This window comes from Ranitomeya imitator, chromosome 6 (genome assembly GCF_032444005.1).
Source record: "Ranitomeya imitator isolate aRanImi1 chromosome 6, aRanImi1.pri, whole genome shotgun sequence".
Lineage (NCBI taxonomy): Eukaryota > Metazoa > Chordata > Amphibia > Anura > Dendrobatidae > Ranitomeya > Ranitomeya imitator.
Window position 1 is genome coordinate 365,631,194 of NC_091287.1, and position 26,299 is coordinate 365,657,492.

The following is a 26,299-nucleotide window of genomic DNA, read 5'->3' on the forward strand; positions in this document are numbered from 1 at the left end:
CCCCATGATCCTGTTTGCCTTGGCAGCTGCTGCCTGGCACTGGCTGCTCCAGGTAAGTTTATCATTAACTAGGATCCCCAAGTCCTTCTCCCTGTCAGATTTACCCAGTGGTTTCCCGTTCAGTGTGTAATGGTGATATTGATTCCCTCTTCCCATGTGTATAACCTTACATTTATCATTGTTAAACCTCATCTGCCACCTTTCAGCCCAAGTTTCCAACTTATCCAGATCCATCTGTAGCAGAATACTATCTTCTCTTGTATTAACTGCTTTACATAGTTTTGTATCATCTGCAAATATCGATATTTTACTGTGTAAACCTTCTACCAGATCATTAATGAATATGTTGAAGAGAACAGGTCCCAATACTGACCCCTGCGGTACCCCACTGGTCACAGCGACCCAGTTAGAGACTATACCATTTATAACCACCCTCTGCTTTCTATCACTAAGCCAGTTACTAACCCATTTACACACAATTTCCCCCAGACCAAGCATTCTCATTTTGTGTACCAACCTCTTGTGCGGCACGGTATCAAACGCTTTGGAAAAATCGAGATATACCACGTCCAATGACTCACCGTGGTCCAGTCTATAGCTTACCTCTTCATAAAAACTGATTAGATTGGTTTGACAGGAGCGATTTCTCATAAACCCATGCTGATATGGAGTTAAACAGTTATTCTCATTGAGATAATCCAGAATAACATCCCTCAGAAACCCTTCAAATATTTTACCAACAATAGAGGTTAGACTTACTGGCCTATAATTTCCAGGTTCACTTTTAGAGCCCTTTTTTAATATTGGCACCACATTTGCTATGCGCCAGTCCTGCGGAACAGACCCTGTCGCTATAGAGTCACTAAAAATAAGAAATAATGGTTTATCTATTACATTACTTAGTTCTCTTAGTACTCGTGGGTGTATGCCATCCGGACCCGGAGATTTATCTATTTTAATCTTATTTAGCCGGTTTCGCACCTCTTCTTGGGTTAGATTGGTGACCCTTAATATAGGGTTTTCATTGTTTCTTGGGATTTCACCTAGCATTTCATTTTCCACCGTGAATACCGTGGAGAAGAAGGTGTTTAATATGTTAGCTTTTTCCTCGTCATCTACAACCATTCTTTCCTCACTATTTTTTAAGGGGCCTACATTTTCAGTTTTTATTCTTTTACTATTGATATAGTTGAAGAACAGTTTGGGATTAGTTTTACTCTCCTTAGCAATGTGCTTCTCTGTTTCCTTTTTGGCAGCTTTAATTAGTTTTTTAGATAAAGTATTTTTCTCCCTATAGTTTTTTAGAGCTTCAATGGTGCCATCCTGCTTTAGTAGTGCAAATGCTTTCTTTTTACTGTTAATTGCCTGTCTTACTTCTTTGTTTAGCCACATTGGGTTTTTCCTATTTCTAGTCCTTTTATTCCCACAAGGTATAAACCGCTTACACTGCCTATTTAGGATGTTCTTAAACATTTCCCATTTATTATCTGTATTCTCATTTCTGAGGATATTGTCCCAGTCTACCAGATTAAGGGCATCTCTAAGCTGTTCAAACTTTGCCTTCCTAAAGTTCAATGTTTTTGTGACTCCCTGACAAGTCCCCCTAGTGAAAGACAGGTGAAACTGCACAATATTGTGGTCGCTATTTCCTAAATGCCCAACCACCTGCAGATTTGTTATTCTGTCAGGTCTATTAGATAGTATTAGGTCTAAAAGTGCTGCTCCTCTGGTTGGATTCTGCACCAATTGTGAAAGATAATTTTTCTTGGTTATTAGCAGAAACCTGTTGCCTTTATGGGTTTCACAGGTTTCTGTTTCCCAGTTAATATCCGGGTAGTTAAAGTCCCCCATAACCAGGACCTCATTATGGGTTGCAGCTTCATCTATCTGCTTTAGAAGTAGACTTTCCATGTTTTCTGTTATATTTGGGGGTTTGTAACAGACCCCAATGAGAATTTTGTTACCATTTTTCCCTCCATGAATTTCAACCCATATGGACTCGACATCCTCATTCCCTTCGCTAATATCCTCCCTTAAAGTGGACTTTAGACAAGACTTTACATAGAGACAAACCCCTCCTCCTCTCCGATTTTTACGATCCTTTCTAAACAGACTGTAACCCTGTAAGTTAACTGCCCAGTCATAGCTTTCATCTAACCATGTCCGGTTATTCCCACTATGTCAAAGTTACCTGTAGATATTTCTGCTTCTAGTTCTTCCATCTTGTTTGTCAGGCTTCTGGCGTTTGCGAGCATGCAGTTTAGAGGATTTTGTTTTGTTCCAATCTCCTCACTGTGGATTGTTTTAGAAATGTTCTGATATCGGTTCTTCAGTTGTGTGGTTGGTGATTTCTCCATGGTCTTCTTGCTTCTTTTGGTCACATGCTTCCACTCATCTGCTTTTGGAGGTTCTCTGACACTTTTTGCACCTTCTGTGACCAGTAGAGATGCTTCTGTTCTGTCTAGAAAGTCTTCATTCTCTTTGATGAGTTTCAAAGTTGCTATTCTTTCTTCCAGACCCCGCACCTTTTCTTCTAAAAGGGCCACTAGTCTACACTTCTGACAGGTGAAATTGGATTCTTCTTCTGGTCGATCTGTGAACATGTAGCACATGCTGCAGCTCACCATGTAGGTTGTCACATCTGCCATGTTGCTCATAGATCCTGCTGACTTGCTGTGTGTTTTCCTTCTTGTGTAATCTACTCAGCCAATCTCTCTTGCAATAATGTCCTACAGGCAAAAATTCGCGCGCCGTACGGCGCGCGGTTTGGTGATGCTTTCGAAGCAGCTGGTCCCGGCTGTACCCAACGATCTTCTAGCTTAGGGAGACTTCGCTTCTCCCAGAAGGCACCTGGAATATGCAAATTAGCCTCCTGAAGCTTGAATCCCTGGTTTGGTGATGCTTTCGAAGCAGCTGGTCCCGGCTGTACCCAACGATCTTCTAGCTTAGGGAGACTTCGCTTCTCCCAGAAGGCACCTGGAATATGCAAATTAGCCTCCTGAAGCTTGAATCCCTGGTTTGGTGATGCTTTCGAAGCAGCTGGTCCCGGCTGTACCCAACGATCTTCTAGCTTAGGGAGACTTCGCTTCTCCCAGAAGGCACCTGGAATATGCAAATTAGCCTCCTGAAGCTTGAATCCCTGGTTTGGTGATGCTTTCGAAGCAGCTGGTCCCGGCTGTACCCAACGATCTTCTAGCTTAGGGAGACTTCGCTTCTCCCAGAAGGCACCTGGAATATGCAAATTAGCCTCCTGAAGCTTGAATCCCTGGTTTGGTGATGCTTTCGAAGCAGCTGGTCCCGGCTGTACCCAACGATCTTCTAGCTTAGGGAGACTTCGCTTCTCCCAGAAGGCACCTGGAATATGCAAATTAGCCTCCTGAAGCTTGAATCCCTGGTTCACACATATAATATCAGCTCTCCCACCTATGGCTAGCTAAACCTAATGAATAGTACTGGGCCTATTAAGAAAAGGGGATACAGAGTATACTTAAGCCATGTGGGTCCATCATCATTCCAGCATGCAGGCACAGCAAAAGAGACAGAGCACATGTGTCTTGTGCCTTTTATGTCCAGATAGAAGAGGTGTGTCCAGCCCCAGGTGTGTAGGGATGAGGTCACAAGTCTATTGTCCACTGGCCTAAGTCCTAAATGAAATCTGATATACCAGCTTGAGGAGGGGGCTACTGAGCACATGTGGGGGAATTATATATCACTGAATACATCTCTACATAAAGATATATATTTTGGAGCACTTCCCTTCTACATTCCCCCTGTTGTCGAGAACACGACAGTGATATTTGAGGGACGTTTTGTGCTGGGATTTATTTGCTTACTCAACCCCATTTATAACTAATGACAGTTCAGGAAGGAATGAAGCATAATTCTGCACTTAGGTACCTAGACATCATCCACACGGCCGTAAGCTCTTCCCTGCCGTTAACCGTAACCCACACCTCTATCCACCGAGTACACCTTCTTCTTTCTTGGAGACTTATTGCAGTCTTCAGTCTCTGTTCTGGTCTTTAATTGTCAATCTTCAGGTATTGGCCCATCCCAAAGCCATCTTTCTCCAGTTGTGACTGGTCAGACTCTGGAACGGCTTCACCCTCACAGTCCATAGTCAGTCAACTTCATCCTGTGTGCACCCGTCACCTTGCCAGACTTCATGTTACTCTCCTATAGCTTGATTCAGCAGGATTTTGAGTATGTCTGACATGATGAGGATGAGACTGCTGGATGTCACAGGTTTGTTTATTTTTTCTCTGGGCCTCATGGACTCAGACACTGGAAACGACTTGACTCTGGCACTGGAAATGACTGGACTCAGGCACTGGAAACGACTAGACTCTGGCACTGGAAATGACTGGACTCAGTCACTGGAAACGACTTTCATCAGACATGCATCAGACACGACTTCCATCAGGCACTTCTCCTGTAATCTTGATTGAAGATCGTTGATGAGGTTCCTCCATAGATAGATACGCAGATCTTTACTAGGCAGGTCAGAATTTCTGGAGTAGGGAGTGAGCCTAAGTTGGCTGTGGCAAAAGCACAGTCTAATTCTAACCGACATTCAATCCATCCCTTACGAACTTCACCATTGCTAGGGTTAAAGTGGCAAATAACTTAGAAGCTGTGGGGACCTGTCCCTAGAGAACGTCAGTCTTTTTCCCCATTCACACAAAACACATATATTACAATTCATAATGCATACTGATCCATAATGCACATGAAGATCATTGATCCACGTACAGTTGGAGTTATCCACTGACTGTAAATGCATGAACACCTTCACATGAACACACTTACTGAGTGTGTTAATGTATAGGTAGTCCTGGACTTACACCTAAAGTGTCTATATTCACACATATGGAATTACTACACAGTAACAAGACAATGAATATAACACCATTATTATATACAGTTATATGAAAAAGTTTGGGTACCCCTATTAATCTTAAGCTTAATGTTTTATAAAAATTGTTTTTTTTGCATCAGCTATTTCAGTTTCATATATCTCATAACTGTTGGACACAGTAATGTTTCTGCCTTGAAATAAGGTTTATTGTACTAACAGAAAATGTGCAATCTGCATTCAAACAAAATTTGACAGGTGCATAAGTATGGGCACCCCACAAGAAAAATGACATTGATATTTAGTAGATCCTCCGTTTGCAAATATAACAGCCTCTAGTCGCTTCCTGTAGCTTTTAATGAGTTTCTGGATCCTGGATGAAGGTATTTTTGACCATTCCTCTTTACAAAACAATTCCAGTTCAGTTAAGTTTGATGGTCGCCGAGCATGGACAGCCCTCTTCAAATGATCCCACAGATGTTCAATGATATTCAAGTCTGGGGACTGGGATGGCCATTCCAGAACAGTGCAATTGTTCCTCTGCATGAATGCCTGAGTAGATTTGGAGCGGTGTTTTGGATCATTGTCTTGCTGAAAGATCCATCCCCTGCGTAACTTCAACTTTGTCACTGATTCATGAACATTATTGTCAAGAATCTACTGATACTGAGAGGAATCCATGCGTCCCTCAACTTTAACAAGATTCCCGATGCCGGCATTGGCCACACAGCCCCAAAGCATGATGGAACCTCCACCAAATTTTACTGTGGGTAGCAAGTGTTTTTCTTGGAAGGCTGTGTTTTTTGGCCGCCATGCATAACGCCTTTTTGTATGACCAAACAACTCAATCTTGGTTTCATCAGTCCACAGGACCTTCTTCCAAAAAGAAATTGACTTCTCCAAATGTGCTTTTGCATACCTCAGCCGACTCTGTTTGTGGCGTGCTTGCAGAAACGGCTTCTTTCGCATCACTCTCCCATACAGCTTCTCCTTGTGCAAAGTGCGTTGTATAGTTGACCGATGCGCAGTGACACCATCTGCAGCAAGTTGATGCTGCAGCTCTCTGGAGGTGGGCTGAGGATTGTCCTTGACTGATCTCACCATTCTTCTCTGCTTTTCTTATGTTTTTCTTGGCCTGCCACTTCTGGCCTTAACAAGAACTGTACCTGTGTTCTTCCATTTCGTTACTATGTTCCTCACAGTGGAAATTGACAGGTTAAATCTCTGAGACAGCTTTTTGTATCCTTCCCCTGAATAACTATGTTGGATAATCTTTGTTTTCAGATCATTAGACAGTTGTTTTGAGGAGCCCATGATGCCACTTTTCAGAGGAGATTCAAACAGGAGAACTGTTATGACCTGGTGGTTAGGAGCACCCGACCTGATAGTTAAACTCATACAGGACGAGCTCTGGGATGTGGGAGCTCTGCTGACCGCAAGCCCTAATCCTATCGCACACACTAGAAATAGCCGTGGAGCGCTCCTGACGCTCCCTATGCGCCTCGTCACAGCCTAAGAGCTAGCTAGCCCTAGAGAAGAAAATAAAGCCTACCTTGCCTCAGAGAAATTCCCCAAAGGAATAGGCAGCCCCCCACATGTAATGACTGTGAGTAAAGATGAAAGTCACAAACGCAGAAATGAGATAGGTTTCAGCAAAGGGAGGCACGACTTACTAAATAGACAGAGGATAGGAAAGGAATCTTTGCGGTCAGCACAAAAACCTACAAAAGACCACGCAGAGTGTGCAAAAGGGTTCTCCGCACCGACTCACGGTGCGGGAGTGCCACCCTGCATCCCAGAGCTTCCAGCTAGCAAGACAAAATCAAGATAACCAGCTGGACAAAGAAACAATAACAATAATAACAATCTGGAACTTAGCTTCTGCAGGAGAAGACAGGACACCAGACAGATCCAGGAGCGAACTGAACCAATGCTAAAACATTGACAGCTGGCATGGAGAAATGATCTGAGTGGAGTTAAATAGAGAAGCCAACCAAAGGATAAACCACGTCACCTGTGTAAGGAACCTCAGAAGCAGCAGCTCCACTCACAGCCACCAGAGGGAGCCCACGGACCGAACTCACTGAAGTACCATTCATGACCACAGGAGGGAGCTCGACAACAGAATTCACAACAGAGAATAACTTGCAAGTGGACACTTTAAGTAGCTTTTCTCATGATTGCATACACCTGGCTATGAAGTTAAAAGCTCAATGAGGTTAGAAAACCAAAAAAAGTGCTTTAGTAAGTCAGTAAAAAGTAGGTAGGAGTATTTAAAACAAGAAAATCATAAGGGTGCCCATACTTATGCACCTGTCAGATTTTGTTTGAATGCAGATTGCACATTTTCTGTTAGTACAATAAACCTCATTTCAAGGCAGAAACATTACTGTGTCCAACAGTTATTAGATATATGAAACTGAAATAGCTGTTGCAAAAATAAACAATTTTTATAAAACATTAAGCGTAAGATTAATAGGGGTGTCCAAACTTTTTCATATAACTGTACAATATATATATATATATATATATATATATATATATATATATATATATATATATATATATTGGATTCAGGGTAAAGAACTGGATTTTTGTTATGTATTTAACCCCCTTCACCGGCTGAGTTTATGGTTCTCAGCCTGACTTCTGTGCAGTTGGGTGTCCAGTCTGTTGGTCCTCCTGCAGATCCTAAACAGTCCAATATATATAAAATAATGACCAGGAGGAAAATGGCAGGACAAAGTGGCGTTGGGTTTTATTACAGTCTCCTCCTCATGACTGAAATCTGAGAGGAGATGTTTCAGCTCGGCACCAAATGTAAGAGGGGTGTTCTGGAGTCTCTCAGGGGCATCTGGGCAAAGGTCAAGACTTCCTCTCTGGAGTGATAGGTGCTCTTCTACATAGATACCTAAAATGGGACAAAAGGAACAATACGCTCTGGGAGATATCCCAGTGCAGTTAATAAACATCCTTATTTGATGCTTCCCTGTTCCCCCAAACTCACTCATTCTTTATACTTTTACTTCAGGGTGACCTCCCCCTGTTAACCTTTCTTTAGCTGCCCAGTAATTAGCTAATGCCTCTACTCTCCTGAACCCCACAAAATGAATGCAATTTTCTTATAGTTTGATCCTAGTTAATTGCCTCTGTTTCCTAAACAGACACCCCTACCAGTTTTCCACAATTCAAAAGAGTAACATACAACCCTCGCAGCTACTTAGCACCCTAGGAAAACTAAACGTTAAACTAAGGTAGCTGAACTTCAAGGCCTAAGTGAACACACACCTCCCTACCTATCTTAGTTCAAGCAATAAATCAGAGCATCCATAGATGTGACTCTTATTAAAGGATCCATAAAAACATTAACACCCTTAGGAAAACTAAAAGTAAAGCTAAGGTACACCGACTTTAGTTGTATCCTGCATCAGGTCTTAAACAAAACCATGTTATCCATCCAAACTTCAAGGTCTTAGAAGCACACAGTATAACATGACACTCCATCGTGTACATCCGTTATCTGTCCATGCTTCTTCGCCTTTCTTAAGGTACCTTCACACTGAGCGACTTTAGAACGATAACGATAGCGATTCGTGACGTTGCAGCGTCCTGGATAGCGATACCGTTGTGTTTGACACGCAGCAGCGATCAGGATCCTGCTGTGACATCGCTGGTCGGAGCTAGAAGGCCAGAACTTTATTTCGTCGCTGGATCACCCGCTGACATCGCTGAATCGGCGTATGTGATGCCGATTCAGCGATGTCTTCACTTGTAACCAGGGTAAACATCAGGTTACTAAGCGCAGGGCCACGCTTAGTAACCCGATATTTACCCTGGTTACCTAAAAAAAAAAACACTACATACTTACATTCCGGTGTCTGTCGCATCCCTCGCAGTCAGCTTCCCGCACTGACTGTGAGGGCCGGCCGAAAAGCACAGCGGTGACGTCACCGCTGTGCTCTGCTTTTTGGCCGGCCGGCGCTCACAGTCAGTGCGGGAAGCTGACTGCGAGGGACGCGACAGACACCGGAATGTAAGTATGTAGTGTTTGTTTTTTTTAGGTAACCAGGGTAAATATCGGGTTACTAAGCGCGGCCCTACGCTTAGTAACCCGATGTTTACCCTGGTTACCCGGGGACCTCGGTATCGTTGGTCGCTGGAGAGCTGTCTGTGTGACAGCTCTCCAGCGACCACACAACGACTAAACAGCGATGCTGCAGCGATCGGCATCGTTGTCTATATCGCTGCAGCGTCGCTAAATGTGATGGTACCTTTAGTTCACGTAACAACAACCTTTATCCAATCTAAGATGCACAGGAAAACAAACAAAGTCAATTTTACAGCTGAACTTCAAAGCCTAGGTGAACACACACCTCCCTACCTATATTAGTTCAAGGAACAAATCAGAGCATCCATGGATGTGACTCTATTATCCTGCGATCTGTGTTACTCTTATCATTATGAATTCTATGGAAAACAGGAGCTACAAAAAAAAAGTACCAGTAAATAAATCTCATTTACTTCACAGGGGGTCTGATAGAAAACAGCAAACAACCAACAACTAATTGTACCTTCACACTGAGCGACGCTGCAGCGATACCAACAACGATGTCGATCGCTGCAGCGTCGCTGTTTGGTCGCTGGAGAGCTGTCACACAGACAGCTCTCCAGCGACCAACGATCCCGAGGTCCCCGGTTACCAGGGTAAACATCGGGTTACTAAGCGCAGGGCCGCGCTTAGTAACCCGATGTTTACCATGGTTACCAGCGTAAACGTTAAAAAAACAAACACTACATACTTACCTTCAGCTGTCTGTCCTCCGGCGCTCTGCTTTCCTCTGCACTGTCAGCGCCGGTCAGCCGGAAAGCAGAGCGGTGACGTCACCGCTGTGCTTTCCGGCTGGCCGGCGCTGACACAGGATGCAGGAGGAGTGCAGAGAAGCAGAGCGCCGGGGACAGACAGCTGAAGGTAAGTATGTAGTGTTTTTTTTTATCGTTTACGCTGGTAACCAGGGTAAACATCGGGTTACTAAGCGCGGCCCTGCGCTTAGTAAACCGATGTTACCCTGGTTACCAGTGAAGACATCGCTGGATCGGCGTCACACACGCTGATCCAGCGATGTCAGCGGGAGATCCAGCGACTAAATAAAGTTCTCGACTTTCCCAGTGACCAACGATCTCCCAGCAGGGGCCTGATCGTTGGTCGCTGTCACACATAACGATTTCCTTAACGATATCGTTGCTACGTCACAAAAAGCAACAATATCATTAACGATAACGTTATGTGTGAAGGTACCTTAACACATCCTGTTATCATTACAATCACAATGAACCTCAGATAAGACCGTTCTGTCTCCTGTCTGGTCCTCACTGGTCTAACAATACATTTCACTTACAAAAGAGCAAACTTAGCAAATAGAAGAAGAGTAAAAGAAACTAAAACAAAACAGACAATCAGAAAGACCAGAGGCCTAACTGAAACTCTGAAAACTGAGTTTACATCAAGGCCTCGCTAGCCTCCCTGGTTGTAATCGGCCATTTTGAGGAGTCTGCCCATGGCTGGGTACAGACTGAGAGAAAATGCCATTATGTCTGTGAAAATGCCTGTGCTCCTTGACAATATTGCTAGGCCCCTCACAATTATTTGTGCAGTAACAGTTCCTTGCAATATGTGCAAAGTGACCACATTTAAAACATTTCACAGAATGATATTTCCTCTCCCTCATTGTACCTGGCCATTTACAGTACCTGGCAATATGGCCGGAGCCAGCACAGGCATAACATCTAACACATTCCATGCCTGATTTAGGGGCCCTGACAGAACATACTTCCTTCTGTCTGGAACTTTTAAACTCTTCCATTACTAAGGATGCACTCTTAACAATGTCACGTTTGAACTTTCTTTGTAATTTAGACAGCATATACCTGTCAATACATTTCTTTATTTGATCAAAATTTGATAAAATATTTGATCCCTCACCTGTTCCATCACTCCCCCCTTTTTGCCCTGCACAGGGTACAATTGGTCGGGGATCTGATCTTGTGTTCAGAGACAAAGAGAAGGTCGGCACCACATTTGAAAAATCATTGATGATATTTTTCAGGCTAGTAATCAGTTGGGAACTAGTATCCTGCTTCACACTGCACTGATTAATAATGGCATCACTAGCTGCTGCCATTTTCTTCACAGCTTTGATCTCAGCCCCAGACTAAATCAGCTGGGCTTCCATATCAACACAATGATTTTTCATTTTCAGCAGTTGTGATTCAAGACTGGCAATCTGCTTTTCTCTGTCCACGTTATGCTGATTGGTCTCTGCCAGTTGTGTCTGTAAGGCACACACTCTCTGCACATTAGTCACACAACACTGGCAGTGGAAATTTGGGGAATCCCAACAGTATCACACAGTAATAACCCACAATAACCAGTAATATCACAACAATCAATTAACTGCCCGATAAACCAAATCACACATACAATATCAGCCCTCCCACCTATGGCTTGCTAACCCTAATGAATAGTACTGGGCCTATTAAGAAAAGGGGATACAGAGTATACTTAAGCAATGTGGGTCCATCATCATTCCAGCATGCAGGCACAGCAAAAGAGGTGGAGCATACGTATCTTGAGCCTTTAATGTCCAGCTAGAAGAGGTGTGTCCAGCCCCAGGTGTGTGGGGATGAGGTCACAAGTCTATTGTCCACTGGCCTAAGTCCTAAATGAAACCTGATATACCAGCTTGAGGAGGGGGCTACTGAGCACATGTTGAGGAATTATATATCACTGAACACATCTCTACGTAAAGATATATTTTGGAGCACTTCCCTTCTACAGAAAGAATGAACAAACATAAGCTATGTGGTTGCAATGTGAAAAGAGTGAACTGTCTGGGATGCCAAACTTGAGGCAGTCTCTAAAGCCAATTTCATAGAAACATAATATGGGTGCATTTCAATGGACTTGTTATGGTCTTAAAATCCTGATGAGTTTAATTACCTTAACTACTGGCATTACAGACCACTCTGTGATGGACTCGCAGCCTGGCCAAGACTTGGGGCCATATCATGTGCCCAGAAATGAAGCCATATTATGGGTCCAAATTAGAGGAGGTCTGTGTGGCAGCGCACTGTGTGGGAGTCTGCAGTGTCCACTGCTAAGACAGGAAGCGCTTTCTGTCTTAGCAGAGGAGACTGCAGACTCCTACACAGCACCACTGGAATTCCAAAAGTGCCGTGATGTTTGCTTCAACCAAAGCCCCAGGACCTGAGCACCAGTGTGTTTCTGGCACTGGACCCACAGAGGGTGAGTAACTACTGAGTTTGTTATATTAGGAATTTTACACAGTTTGGGGGGCCCATATTCCTTTAACATACACATAAAACAATCACATATTCTATTATGCTCTTAAATTAGCATGTCATCACTTATTAGACCTCTAGACTATTTTTACGACATACTTCTGGCTCAGGGGTTTCTTTAGTATTTTTTTCAGGTGCAGGTAGAATTCATGTGTAGTTAGCTCTAGTTTTGAATGAAGGTTTCAGAGGTTTTATAACCTTATCAATGAGTCTTTAAAAGTTTGTTTGAAATAATTGCAAGATCGAATAAAATTTCCAGTAACTTTGGGAAAAAATGTACAGCTGTAAATGATGTTTAGCTTTCTCTGTGTATCATTATCTGTTCATTATATTTGATCTTTTCTATTTAATTCAGAGCAGCCAGTAATTTATAAAGCTCCAAAATTTCTCTGACATAATTAGGATGATTTTAATGCATCAGAGAAGAAACTAGAATGACTAGAAAAAAGGGTAGACTTCAGAATTGTGGACAAGACGAAGCTGCTAATGTCTTATATTGTTATTAAGCAAGCAAGATTTGGCGAACTTCTAAGTGGCCCACATCATCAATCACCAAAAGAAGTATAAATCTTAGCTTAAAAAGATAATCCCAGCCTTAGAAGTATAGTTCCTGTAAGATTTTATGTGTTCCATCCATAATAAAGTGATTTAATGATTTATGCTAATTACATTTTATTTACTTTTACTTCTGATATTTCCTTGTAGATGACTTTGGCCATACTGATCTCACATCTGATCAGGAATTTAGAGAAAACACTAGGATGTCATTAAACTTCCTAAACACCTTAATGGGAGATGTGAAAAAAGTGACTGTGGAAAAATTTGCAAATGGGAGGAAGGACTTAGTTGCATATTGTGAGCATCCACTGAATGGAAAAAGACTGCTAATATACGGATTTGATTTTATTAATCGCAGTTTTGTGAACTGTTCAGACCTTCAAAATATTACTTTAATATTACACCAAGCTGCCATTACTGACGGAGGACTGTATCAGTGCCATTTTTGGTTAGATGTCAAGAACCATACTATTTCTGTTAATGTACAACTACAAACTATAGGTAAGGTCTTCAATATATGTTTTTCTCTATTCAGTTTTATTGGAATACTTAATATCTTAAAATGTTAGATCTTTTTTTTTTGTTCCCTGCATTCAGACCCCCATAATGTTATATACTTTTCCATCAACTTAACTGTATAAGAGTTTGTTTTTTTGTGGTTCAAGTTGTATTTTTAGTGACACTTTTCTTGGGTACATATTTTGGAAGGGTAAAAAAATGGGGTTTCGTTTTACATAATTTTGAGGGCTATTATAATTATATTATATTCTAAGGGCCATAACTTTGATAAATGAAGCTTCATAATGCAGAAGACTTGAGGGCCATTTTCAGGCCCTTGGCTTAACCATCCATTGTGTTGCAGAAGCACTGATGATCTTATAGATGAAATCCTGTTTGTCTATAAAATTAATTTGGTGTTATGGTATCTATTGAGTGTATGTTTCATTTTGACCATTGGAATGTATTGTCATCTGTATAACACTTTCAAGTGATGGCGCTGGCACAGCTGTTGTGCTCCTTACTCGGTTGTAATAATATAGTAGTTTGCGGAAAAGATTCCCTTACAGCAATGTGGTAAAATAATATCAAACTTATGTAGAGATAACAACATTACATATTTGAACCCCTTCCCAACATCCAAGATATTTGTATTGTGATAATGCAAAACAAATATTTTTACGTGTTTGTTTTATAAAAATTTACATTTGGTATCCCTGTAATCAGGCTAACCCATAGAATAAAGCGAACATGTCATTGTTACAACATATCCAACTCTATAAAAATTAAACCAAAACAGATTGACAGATTTTGCCATTTTTGCCTTTTTAATTCAAATGCCACTAAAAGATGCAAGTCATCTTGTAAAACAAGAAACCTTCATGTGGCTGTCAACAGGAAAAAAGCAGGAATAATTCATGGACTGCGGGAATGAAAGCAGATCAAAGGGAAAAACAAAAACTTATCTATTTTTAAACAATAGATCATAGGTAAAACGGATGTCTAGGGATTATAGGAAAGGCTTTTCTGCTTTTCTTGAAACCTGCCATTTTGTGTCCTTGGGTTTTGTTTGGCACTGCAGCTAGTCTGGTATTGACACTCATTTTTCCTATGCTTGACCCTTTTAGTTTTATACCGTAAACCACTCGACTAAGTCATGCACAAGTCTCTTTGTCTATGAATGGAAGCTTTGCACTTCCATACTCTTAATTCAATTTTTCCAATACATAGTTGGAAACAGGGTGACATTTAGTTTCCGGATCTTTTCCTGTTAAGTAATATATGTTATATGAGTGGATGAGTTGCAGGATAGCAAAAAGCATTTTATTTCTCTCACAATAGAATTCTGAGGGCCTTTCTGTACCTCAATCTTTAGAATTATGATTCACCGCTTTTATCTTTTTGCCTTAACTTGAACTTTTATGCTCTGGGTTTTACTCAGGATTTGAGTCATACTTCTCTCCGGGAACCTATGAAGTGTTCTAAATCATCTCTGACATTAAACAGCTGAATTGAAATTGTTTATCTATCAACATCTTCAAGGCAGACAAAAGAACCATCATATATACAGTGGTTATAACCACAGAAGTAAATATAATACCTTTATTCTATTTATTCTAAGGTTCTTAGTTTTTCTTTTGCTATTTGAAACTATTTTGCAATATTAGACATTGTGTCAATATCTTCCACTTGGTAACAATTAATCTTAAAGTTTACTATATGAACCATGTCTGCCCTTGATCATCGATGAGAGCTAACATTTTTTTTTTCATGTCAGGCTAAAACAGGTCCATGATTTGTACAAGAATCCTTGATGTATGTAATAATATATGGCTCTTACTTGGTGTTTGGTTATATTAGATTTTTATTAGTTCAATAGTTAGCCCCAGAAGCTAAGTATGTCAAATCTTTATATATTAAAATATTTTTCCTTAAGTTTCTATATATCTTTCCATAAACACAAAACTTTTCAACATTTAGGAGAAAGTTGCTTCCTAAGATGTTCTTCAGTGAAGACATTTCTAAGCCTGTAATGCATTTTATGTAGAGATGAGCAAATATTTCAATGTTTGGTTTGGATTACGATCGCCGAATTTGCAGTATTAGCCGATTAATTTGTTGAATATTCGCTGAACATAACCGAACACCATTCATATCAATGGAAGGCAAAAAAACGCATACACAATACCTTATAATGGCCCCAAATGCTGCCAAAACTCATCAAATGAGGGACAGACACCAAGAAAGTGGCCTCAATTCACCCACAGTACAAATTGTAGCATGGCACTGCAGCAATCAGCCAAGCATGAAGTATCAGGATTTGGGACAGCATTTACAGCTTTCAATTGAACGTCACAGTAAGATGAGGTGGGTGAGGGATCGGTGTAGGCCTCCTGTGCTGGGAGCCCTGATATCACATGTAACAGCTCAGCCTGCTTTCATACTAAGCCACACTCAGGTGGCACAAATATCATATAAATTTTGTAGACTACTATTGTCAGAAAAATCTAGTAACATGATAGTTAATAGTAACACGGGTAGTTGACTCCAATGAAGTGGAGGCCTGACGGTCTTTTAGTCCTACTGCTACAGGCAACACGCATGAAGGAGACCCAACCAGGAGTCTACACATTTACAAAAATTAGTGGCAGACACCAACAAAGTGGCATCAATTGCAATAGAGTAGGACAGGTATAGCGGGTACCAACACCTCTTCCACTACAGCCAACCCCGCAGATGGAGACTGTAATGGGCAAGGTAGTGGAATCACTGTTCCATATGTCTCTGAAAGCCTGAAAAGGGGCGTAACTTGGTTGGCCTACCAAATCCCTACTTGGACAAGTGGCTGCAGGCAAAAACTGCGACCCAAGGAGGGACAAAGAGGCGGCACCAGGCACTACTCAATGGCTGACCTACAGAAGGTGGCAGCTGACCCTCTACAGCGGGTAAGCTGCTATGGCCCAAAGGAGTGATGAAAAATGCAGGCAGGCACTGTAGGAACTCTGAAACCACGGGTGCAGATGGGACCAGCTGAGGAACAGAAAAGCACTGGCAGGTGCGGGCTTGACTGGATGTTAGACAGATGGTCTTGGCAGGTGCAATCTGGACCGGCTGATGGACAGAAGAACACAGATGGGTATGAGCAAATGGGCGCAGACAGGTAAGAGCAGATGGGTACAGGGTAGACAAGGAGACAGGTGGACCTGGGGAACCTGACAACTAGCAAGCTTGCAAGGCAAACTAACAACATAACTCAGCCACCTCCATATTGGAGGAGAAGCCTTAAATGGAAGGTGGCATCCTGCTATAGGATGGGAATACCTTAGGTCAATGCAGGGGGTCCCTTTAAGAGGGAGGGAGCATGTGCGTGCGCCTTCTAAGCATAGTTCCTGGTCCTACAACTGAACCTTGGTGGACACAGACACATATGGGGTGAGATGAGGTGGACTGTGAGTGGTAGACACTGAATATCCTGTCAGTTAGGTCCGTTATAATAAATGAAATGTGGATTACATCCGCGCTGCTGCGACAAATAATAGATCCAGATATACTGTTAGGGTGTTCGGGTGGTTTATTCAACGCGTTTCGAAGCTCAAAGGCTTCTTCTTCAGGAAGTTTCCACACAATTGATATCTTTGTGTGGAAACTTCCTGAAGAAGAAGCCTTTGAGCTTCGAAACGCGTTGAATAAACCACCCGAACACCCTAACAGTATATCTGGATCTATTATTTGTCGCAGCAGCGCGGATGTAATCCACATTTCATTTATTATAACGGTTCTGAGAGGTCGCAACGCCGACCTGTGGATCTGCAGCAGCTGACAACTACAAGCTTGTACTGTGTACAACCAGGTGAGCAGTTCTCTCACAATTGATTAAGAACAATCCTGGGGATAAGACCCTATTTGCGCTTTTTTTGTCTCCTATCTTTCAAGACTAGTCAGTTAGGTATAAGGAGATCCAACAAAGTCTGTAATGTCAACAGATCAGAAAGACTGTAGTAAGAGGAAATGGTCCACTGTGTCAAAGGCAGATGCCAGATCCAGGAAAAGGAGGAGGACAAACTCGTGTTGCATTCATTTGGCGGTTAGTAGGTCATTGGTGACTTTAGTCAGGGCAATTTCAGTGGAATGATGCGGTCTGAAGCCAGATTGTAAGTGGTCAAAGAGGGAGCAAGAGGACAGGTGGGAGGATAGTTCAAAATGGATGTGTTGTTCCAGTAGTTTGGAAGCATAGGGGAGAAATGATATGGGGCGATAGCTATACACAGAGGATGGGTCAAGGCCAGGCTTTTTGAGGATGGATGTGATCAAAGTATGTTTCAATCAGGATGGAAGACACTAGTTGTTAGTGACAGGGTGAAGATGTGGTTTAGGCTTGTGTTGAAGACTGTGGTAAAGTTTGGAATGAGGTAGGATGTTATTGTGTCAAGTTCACAGGTGGTAAGGCAAAGTCTTCAGTTGAGATGAGAGGAGTGTGAGGAGAGGGAGGGGGAGCTGATGGACGCAGGAAAGAATTGAAAGTACTGAATAGCTGTTTAGGGTTGTGGCACAGGTATGATATGAGGTATGAGAAGTCAGTTTGTTTTGCTGCAGTGAGCAATTGTGCAGCATCTTTACAACTTCTGTTACTGGACGGGCAACTCCGCTCCCTTTCTTTGGCAGCCATACAGCGGTACACTTTGTAGATGAGGGCCAGAAAAAACATCTGCTCCAGTAGATTGCAAGTGCTGCATCAAGTGGCCTCTATTCCTCTTCCTCCACCTTAACCTCACACACAGTACAGTCCTCAGTGGTAGCACCCCAATTACCCTTTTTACCCCACATCATAACTCTCAAAGCACCCAACTGACCATTGGGAACCACAGATGGCTGAGTCTGCAGATCTCTTCACACATTGCATGCCATGGGCATAGAAATCTTTAGAAATACCCTGGTTTAGGAAAAGAGGGAAAAAAAGAGACAAGTGCGGCGCTGCCTCTGAGTGTAATACGCTTTTACCAACAGTAAAAAAAAAATCTTTTAGTTGTGGTTATGCTCACCTTCTATCGGTAAGAAATGCACGTTGAGATTTTCAAGGAATCAATTAATTAGGCAACTCTTCTCCGTATGTTGTATAATCCAATAAGGTGTGCAGCTCACTTTGGAGAACTACAAGTAGTATTCAACCCCCTGCAGATTTATCAGGTTTAATAAGATGCAAATAAGTTAGAGCCTTCAAACTTCAAACAAGAGCAGGATTTATTAACAGATGCATAAATCTTACAAACCAAAAAGTTTTGTTGCTGAGTTAAATTTTTATAAATTTTAAACATAAAAGTGTGGGTCAATTATTATTCAACCCCTAGGTTTAATATTTTGTGGAATAACCTTTGTTTGCAATTACAGCTAATAATCGTCTTTTATAAGACCTGATCAGGCCGGCACAGGTCTCTGGAGTTATCTTGGCCCACTCCTCCATGCAGATCTTCTCCAAGTTATCTAGGTTCTTTGGGTATCTCATGTGGACTTTAATCTTGAGCTCCTTCCACAAGTTTTCAATTGGGTTAAGGTCAGGAGACTGACTAGGCCACTGCAACACCTTGATTTTTTGCCTCTTGAACCAGGCCTTGGTTTTCTTGGCTGTGTGCTTTGGGTTGTTGTCTTGTTGAAAGATGAAATGACGACCCATCTTAAGATCCTTGATGGAGGAGCGGAGGTTCTTGGCCAAAATCTCCAGGTAGGCCGTGCTATCCATCTTCCCATGGATGCGGACCAGATGGCCAGGCCCCTTGGCTGAGAAACAGCCCCACAGCATGATGCTGCCACCACCATGCTTGACTGTAGGGATGGTATTCTTGGGGTCGTATGCAGTGCCATCCAGTCTCCAAACGTCACGTGTGTGGTTGGCACCAAAAATCTCAATCTTGGTCTCATCAGACCAGAGAACCTTGAACCAGTCAGTCTCAGAGTCCTCTGTTATGGACCTGGTGGTTAGGAGCACCCGGACCGACCTGATAGTTAAACTCACACAGGACAAGCTTTGGGATGTGGGAGCTCTGCTGACCGCAACCCCTAATCCTATCACAACAACTAGAAATAGCAGTGGAGCGTTCCTGACACTCCCTAGATGCCTCTTCACAGCCTAAGAGCTAACTAGCCCTAGAGATAGAAAATAAAGCCTACCTTGCCTCAGAGAAATTCCCCAAAGGAAAAGGTAGCCCCCCCCATATATTGACTGTGAGTAAAGATGAAAGTCACAAACGCAATGAAACAGGTTTCAGCAAAGGGAGGCCAGACTTACTAAACAGACAGAGGATAGGAAAGGTATCTTTGCGGTCAGCACAAAAAACTACAAAAGACCACGCAGAGTGTGCAAAAAGACCTCCGCACCGACTAACGGTGCGGAGATGCCACTCTGCATCCCAGAGCTTCCAGCTAGCAAGGCAAAATCATGATATCCAGCTGGACAAGGAAACAATGAACAAATAATAACTAGCAGGGACTTAGCTTCTGCTGGAGTAGACAGGTCACAAGAAAGATCCAAGAGCGAACTGAACCAAGGCAGGAACATTGACAGCTGGCATGGAGTAACGATCTGAGTGGAGTTAAATAAAGCAGCCAGCCAAAGGATAAACCACGTCACCTGTGGAAGGAACCTCAGAAGCAGCAACTCCACTCACAGCCACCAGAGGGAGTCCATGGACAGAACTCGCCGAAGTACCATTCATGACCACAGGAGGGAGTTCGATAACAGAATTCACAACAGTACCCCCCCTTGAGGAGGGGTCACCGAACCCTCACCAGAGCCCCCAGGCCGATCAGGATGAGCCAAATGAAAGGCACGAACTAGATCGGCAGCATGAACATCAGAGGCAAAAACCCAGGAATTATCTTCCTGACCATAACCCTTCCACTTGACCAGGTACTGGAGTTTCCGTCTCGAAACACGAGAATCCAAAATCTTCTCCACCACATACTCCAACTCCCCCTCGACCAACACCGGGGCAGGAGGATCAACGGAGGGAACCATAGGCGCCACGTATCTCCGCAATAACGACCTATGGAACACATTATGGATGGCAAAAGAAGCTGGAAGGGCCAAACGAAATGACACAGGATTGAGAACTTCAGAAATCTTATACGGACCAATGAAACGAGGCTTAAACTTAGGAGAGGAAACCTTCATAGGAACATAACGAGACGACAACCAAACCAAATCCCCAACACGAAGTCGGGGACCAACACAACGCCGGCGGTTAGCGAAACATTGAGCCCTCTCCTGGGACAATGTCAAATTGTCCACCACATGAGTCCAAATCTGCTGCAACCTGTCCACCACAGTATCCACACCAGGACAGTCCGAAGACTCAACCTGCCCTGAAGAGAAACGAGGATGGAAACCAGAATTACAGAAAAAAGGAGAAACCAAAGTAGCCGAGCTGGCCCGATTATTAAGGGCGAACTCAGCCAAAGGCAAGAAGGACACCCAATCATCCTGATCAGCAGAAACAAAGCATCTCAAATATGTTTCCAAAGTCTGATTAGTTCGTTCGGTTTGGCCATTAGTCTGAGGATGGAAAGCCGAAGAAAAAGACAAATCAGTGCCCATCTTAGCACAAAAGGACCGCCAAAACCTCGAAACAAACTGGGAACCTCTGTCCGAGACGATGTTCTCCGGAATGCCATGCAAACGAACCACATGGTGGAAAAACAATGGCACCAAATCAGAGGAGGAAGGCAATATAGACAAGGGTACCAAATGGACCATCTTAGAGAAGCGATCACAAACCACCCAAATGACCGATTTCCTTTGAGAGACAGGGAGATCAGAAATAAAATCCATGGAAATATGCGTCCAGGGCCTATTCGGGGCCGGCAATGTTGTGAGTTCTGTTTTTGGGCTCCCTCTGGTGGTTGCTGATGGTACTGGGTGACTTGTCTTTCCTGGGTTTCTGGGTTCCACCTGTTCCATCAGCATATGGGAGTTTCCTATTTAACCTGGCTTTGCTGGCATTTCCTCGCCGGTTATCAATGTATCCAGTGTGTCTTGTTACCTCTGCTCCCTGCTCCTAGAACCTTCTGGTCAAGCTAAGTTTGGATTTTCCTGTTTTGGTGTTTTGCTTTATTTGGTTTTTAGTCCAGCCTGCAGATATGTGATTCTTGCTGCTGGTTGCTCTAGTGGGCTGAAATTGCTCCTCATGTACCATGAGTTGGCACATGAGTTCAAGTAATTTCAGGATGGTTTTTTGAAGGGTTTTTCGCTGACCGCGCAGTTCACTTTTGTATCCTCTGCTATCTAGCTTTAGCGGGCCTCATTTTGCTGAAACTGTTTTCATACTGCGTATGTGCTTTCCTCTCATTTCACCGTCATTATATGTGGGGGGCTGCTATTTCTGTGGGGGATTTCTCTGGAGGCAAGAGAGGTCTGTGTTTCTTCTAATAGGGGAAGTTAGATCTTCGGCTGGAGCGAGACGTCTAGGATCATCGTAGGCACGTTCCCCGGCTACTTTTATTTGTGTGTTAGGTTCAGGGTCGCGGTCAGCTCAGGTTCCATCGCCCTAGAGCTTGTTTGTATCTGTGCTTGTCCTTTAGTGATCCCCTGCCATTGGGATCATGACAGTATAACCGGCCCACAAAGTGTTAATTGTATTGGCTGAAGTAGGAGGATAAGTAGTCTGAGGAAGTTTTTTTTTTTTTTTTTTTTTTTCTTTCTCTTTCCCTCAGAGTTTGCTGCCTAGCCTTATTGCAGCCTGGCTACTTCCTCCTCCTCTTAATCTTTGAATGGCTTTGATCCCAGCTGTTTATCATGGACGTCCAGAGTTTGGCTTCCAGCCTGAATAATCTTGCCACTAAGGTTCAAAATATACAGGATTTTGTTGTACATGCTCCTATGTCTGAACCTAGAATTCCTGTCCCAGAGTTTTTTTCTGGAGATAGATCTCGTTTTCTGAATTTTAGGAACAATTGCAAGTTGTTTCTTTCTTTGAAATCTCGCTCCTCTGGAGACCCTGCTCAGCAAGTCAAGATAATTATATCTTTCCTGCGGGGTGACCCTCAGGATTGGGCATTTGCATTGGCACCAGGGGACCCTGCGTTGCTTAATGCGGATGCGTTTTTTCTGGCATTGGGTTTGCTCTATGAGGAACCTAACCAAGAGATTCAGGCTGAAAAAGCTTTGTTGGCCCTCTCTCAGGGGCAAGATGAAGCAGAAATTTATTGTCAAAAATTTCAGAAGTGGTCGGTACTTACTCAGTGGAATGAGTGCGCTCTGGCTGCAAAGTTTAGAGATGGCCTTTCTGAGGCCATTAAAGATGTTATGGTGGGGTTCCCTGCGCCTGCTGGTCTGAATGAGTCTATGACTATGGCTGTTCAGATTGATCGGCGTTTACGGGAGCGCAAACCTGTGCATCATTTGGCGGTGTCGTCTGAACCGTCACCTGAGATAATGCAATGTGATAGAATTCAGTCCAGAAGTGAACGGCAAAAGTATAGGCGGAAAAAAGGGTTGTGCTTTTATTGTGGTGATTCAGCTCATGTTATATCAGCATGCTCTAAACGCACAAAAAAGGTTGATAAGTCTGTTGCCATTAGTACTTTACAGTCTAAGTTCATTCTGTCTGTGACTCTGATTTGTTCATTATCATCCATTTCCGTCGATGCCTATGTGGATTCAGGCGCTGCCCTGAGTCTTATGGATTGGTCATTTGCCAATCGCTGTGGGTTTAGTCTGGAGCCTCTGGAAGTCCCTATTCCTTTGAAGGGAATTGACTCTACACCTTTGGCTATGAATAAACCTCAGTACTGGACACAAGTGACCATGCGTATGACTCCCGTTCATCAGGAGGTGATTCGCTTCCTGGTACTGTATAATTTGCATGATGTCCTAGTACTTGGTCTGCCATGGTTACAAACTCATAATCCAGTCCTTGACTGGAAATCAATGTCTGTGTTAAGCTGGGGTTGTCAGGGGGTTCATGATGATGCACCTCCAATTTCTATCGCTTCATCTACTCCTTCTGAGATTCCTGTGTTTTTGTCTGACTATCGGGATGTTTTTGAGGAGCCTAAGCTCAGTTCGCTTCCTCCTCACAGGGATTGCGATTGTGCTATAAATTTAATTCCAGGCAGTAAATTTCCTAAAGGTCGTTTGTTCAATCTGTCAGTGCCAGAGCATACTGCTATGCGGGATTATGTTAAGGAGTCCTTGGAAAAGGGACATATCCGTCCATTTTTGTCCCCTTTGGGAGCAGGTTTTTTTTTCGTGGCCAAAAAAGATGGTTCCTTGAGGCCTTGTATAGATTATCGTCTTTTGAATAAGATTACCGTAAAATATCAGTATCCTTTGCCATTGTTGACTGATTTGTTTGCTCGCATTAAGGGGGCTAAATGGTTCACTAAGATTGATCTTCGGGGTGCGTATAATCTTATACGAATAAAGCAAGGTGATGAGTGGAAAACCGCATTTAATACGCCTGAGGGCCATTTTGAGTATTTGGAAATGCCTTTTGGACTTTCTAATGCTCCTTCAGTCTTCCAGTCCTTTATGCACGATATTTTCCGTGAATATCTGGATAAATTTATGATTGTGTATTTGGATGATATTTTGGTTTTTTCTGATGACTGGGAGTCTCATGTTCAGCAGGTCAGGAAGGTGTTTCAGGTCCTGCGGGCCAATTCCTTGTTTGTAAAAGGCTCAAAGTGTCTCTTTGGAGTCCAGAAGATTTCTTTCTTGGGGTATATTTTATCCCCTTCTACTATTGAGATGGATCCCGTCAAGGTTCAGGCTATTTGTGACTGGACGCAGCCTACATCTCTTAAGAGTCTACAGAAGTTCTTGGGCTTTGCTAATTTTTATCGTCGTTTTATAACTAATTTTTCTAGTGTTGTTAAGCCTTTGACGGATTTGACTAAGAAGGGTGCTGATGTTGCTAATTGGTCTCCTGCGGCTGTGGAGGCCTTTCAGGAACTTAAGCGCCGGTTTTCTTCTGCTCCTGTGTTGCGTCAGCCTGATGTTTCGCTCCCTTTTCAGGTTGAGGTTGATGCTTCCGAGATTGGAGCGGGGGCGGTTTTGTCACAGAGAAGCTCCGATGGCTAAGTGATGAAGCCATGCGCGTTTTTTTCTAGAAAGTTTTCGCCGGCTGAGCGGAATTATGATGTTGGTAATCGGGAACTTTTGGCCATGAAGTGGGCATTTGAGGAGTGGCGTCATTGGCTAGAGGGTGCTAGACATCGTGTGGTGGTCTTGACTGATCACAAAAATTTGATTTACCTTGAGTCTGCCAGGCGTCTGAATCCTAGACAGGCTCGTTGGTCACTGTTTTTCTCTCGTTTCAATTTTGTGGTTTCATACCTGCCAGGTTCAAAGAATGTGAAGGCGGATGCTCTTTCTAGGAGTTTTGTGCCTGACTCCCTTGGAAATTCTGAGCCCTCTGGTATCCTTAGGGATGGGGTGATTTTGTCTGCTGTCTCCCCAGACTTGCGACGTGCTTTGCAGGAGTTTCAGGCGGGTAAACCTGATCGTTGTCCGCCTGAGAGACTGTTTGTTCCGGATAATTGGACCAGTAGAGTCATCTCCGAGGTCCATTCTTCTGCGTTGGCAGGTCATCCTGGAATATTTGGTACTAGAGACTTGGTGGCCAGGTCTTTTTGGTGGCCTTCCTTGTCGAGGGATGTGCGTTCTTTTGTGCAGTCTTGTGAGGTTTGTGCTCGGGCTAAGCCTTGCTGTTCTCGGGCCAGTGGATTGTTGTCACCTTTGCCTATCCCGAAGAGGCCTTGGACGCACATTTCCATGGACTTTATTTCGGATCTCCCTGTCTCTCAAAAAATGTCCGTCATCTGGGTTGTGTGTGATCGCTTTTCTAAAATGGTTCATCTGGTACCCTTGCCTAAGTTGCCTTCCTCCTCTGAGTTGGTCCCTCTATTTTTTCAGAATGTGGTTCGTTTGCATGGGATTCCTGAGAACATCGTTTCTGACAGGGGATCCCAGTTTGTGTCTAGATTTTGGCGGACGTTCTGTGCTAAGATGGGCATTGATTTGTCCTTTTCGTCTGCATTCCATCCTCAGACGAATGGCCAGACTGAACGAACTAATCAGACCTTGGAAACTTATTTAAGGTGTTTTGTTTCTGCTGATCAGGATGACTGGGTTACCTTTTTGCCGCTGGCCGAGTTTGCCCTTAATAATCGGGCTAGTTCTGCTACCTTGGTTTCTCCTTTCTTTTGTAATTCGGGGTTTCATCCTCGTTTTTCCTCTGGTCAGGTGGAACCTTCTGATTGTCCTGGAGTGGACATGGTGGTGGATAGGTTGCATCGGATTTGGAGTCATGTGGTGGACAATTTGAAGTTGTCCCAGGAGAAGGCTCAGCAGTTTGCTAATCGCCGTCGCCGCGTGGGTCCTCGACTTCTTGTTGGTGACTTGGTGTGGTTGTCTTCTCGTTTTGTTCCTATGAAGGTCTCTTCTCCTAAGTTCAAGCCTCGGTTCATCGGTCCCTATAGGATCTTGGAAATTCTTAACCCTGTGTTGTTTCGTTTGGATCTCCCGGCATCGTTTGCTATTCATAATGTGTTTCATTGGTCATTGTTGCGGAAGTATGAGGTACCTGTTGTTCCTTTGCTTGAGCCTCCTGCTCCAGTGCTGGTGGAGGGAGAATTGGAGTATGTTGTGGAGAATATCTTGGATTCTCGTGTTTCCAGACGGAAACTCCAGTATTTGGTCAAGTGGAAGGGTTATGGTCAGGAGGATAATTCTTGGGTGGTTGCCTCGGATGTTCATGCTGATGATTTGGTTCGCGCTTTTCATAGGGCTCATCCTGGTCGCCCTGGTGGTTCTCGTGAGGGTTCGGTGACCCCTCCTCAAGGGGGGGGGTACTGTTGTGAGTTCTGTTTTTGGGCTCCCTCTGGTGGTTGCTGATGGTACTGGGTGACTTGTCTTTCCTGGGTTTCTGGGTTCCACCTGTTCCATCAGCATATGGGAGTTTCCTATTTAACCTGGCTTTGCTGGCATTTCCTCGCCGGTTATCAATGTATCCAGTGTGTCTTGTTACCTCTGCT

The 26,299-nt window shown here is 43.4% G+C and overlaps 1 protein-coding gene across 1 annotated transcript in view; it reads left to right on the forward strand.

Moving 5' to 3' along the window:
* CD226 (CD226 molecule) overlaps positions 1–26,299 on the forward strand; it is a 126,503-nt gene that overhangs the window by 11,784 nt on the left and 88,420 nt on the right. Inside the window, exon 3 of the mRNA XM_069728941.1 lies at positions 12,920–13,273. Within this exon, the coding sequence (XP_069585042.1) occupies positions 12,920–13,273 (354 nt within the window). The remainder of the gene's footprint in view (positions 1–12,919; positions 13,274–26,299) is intronic.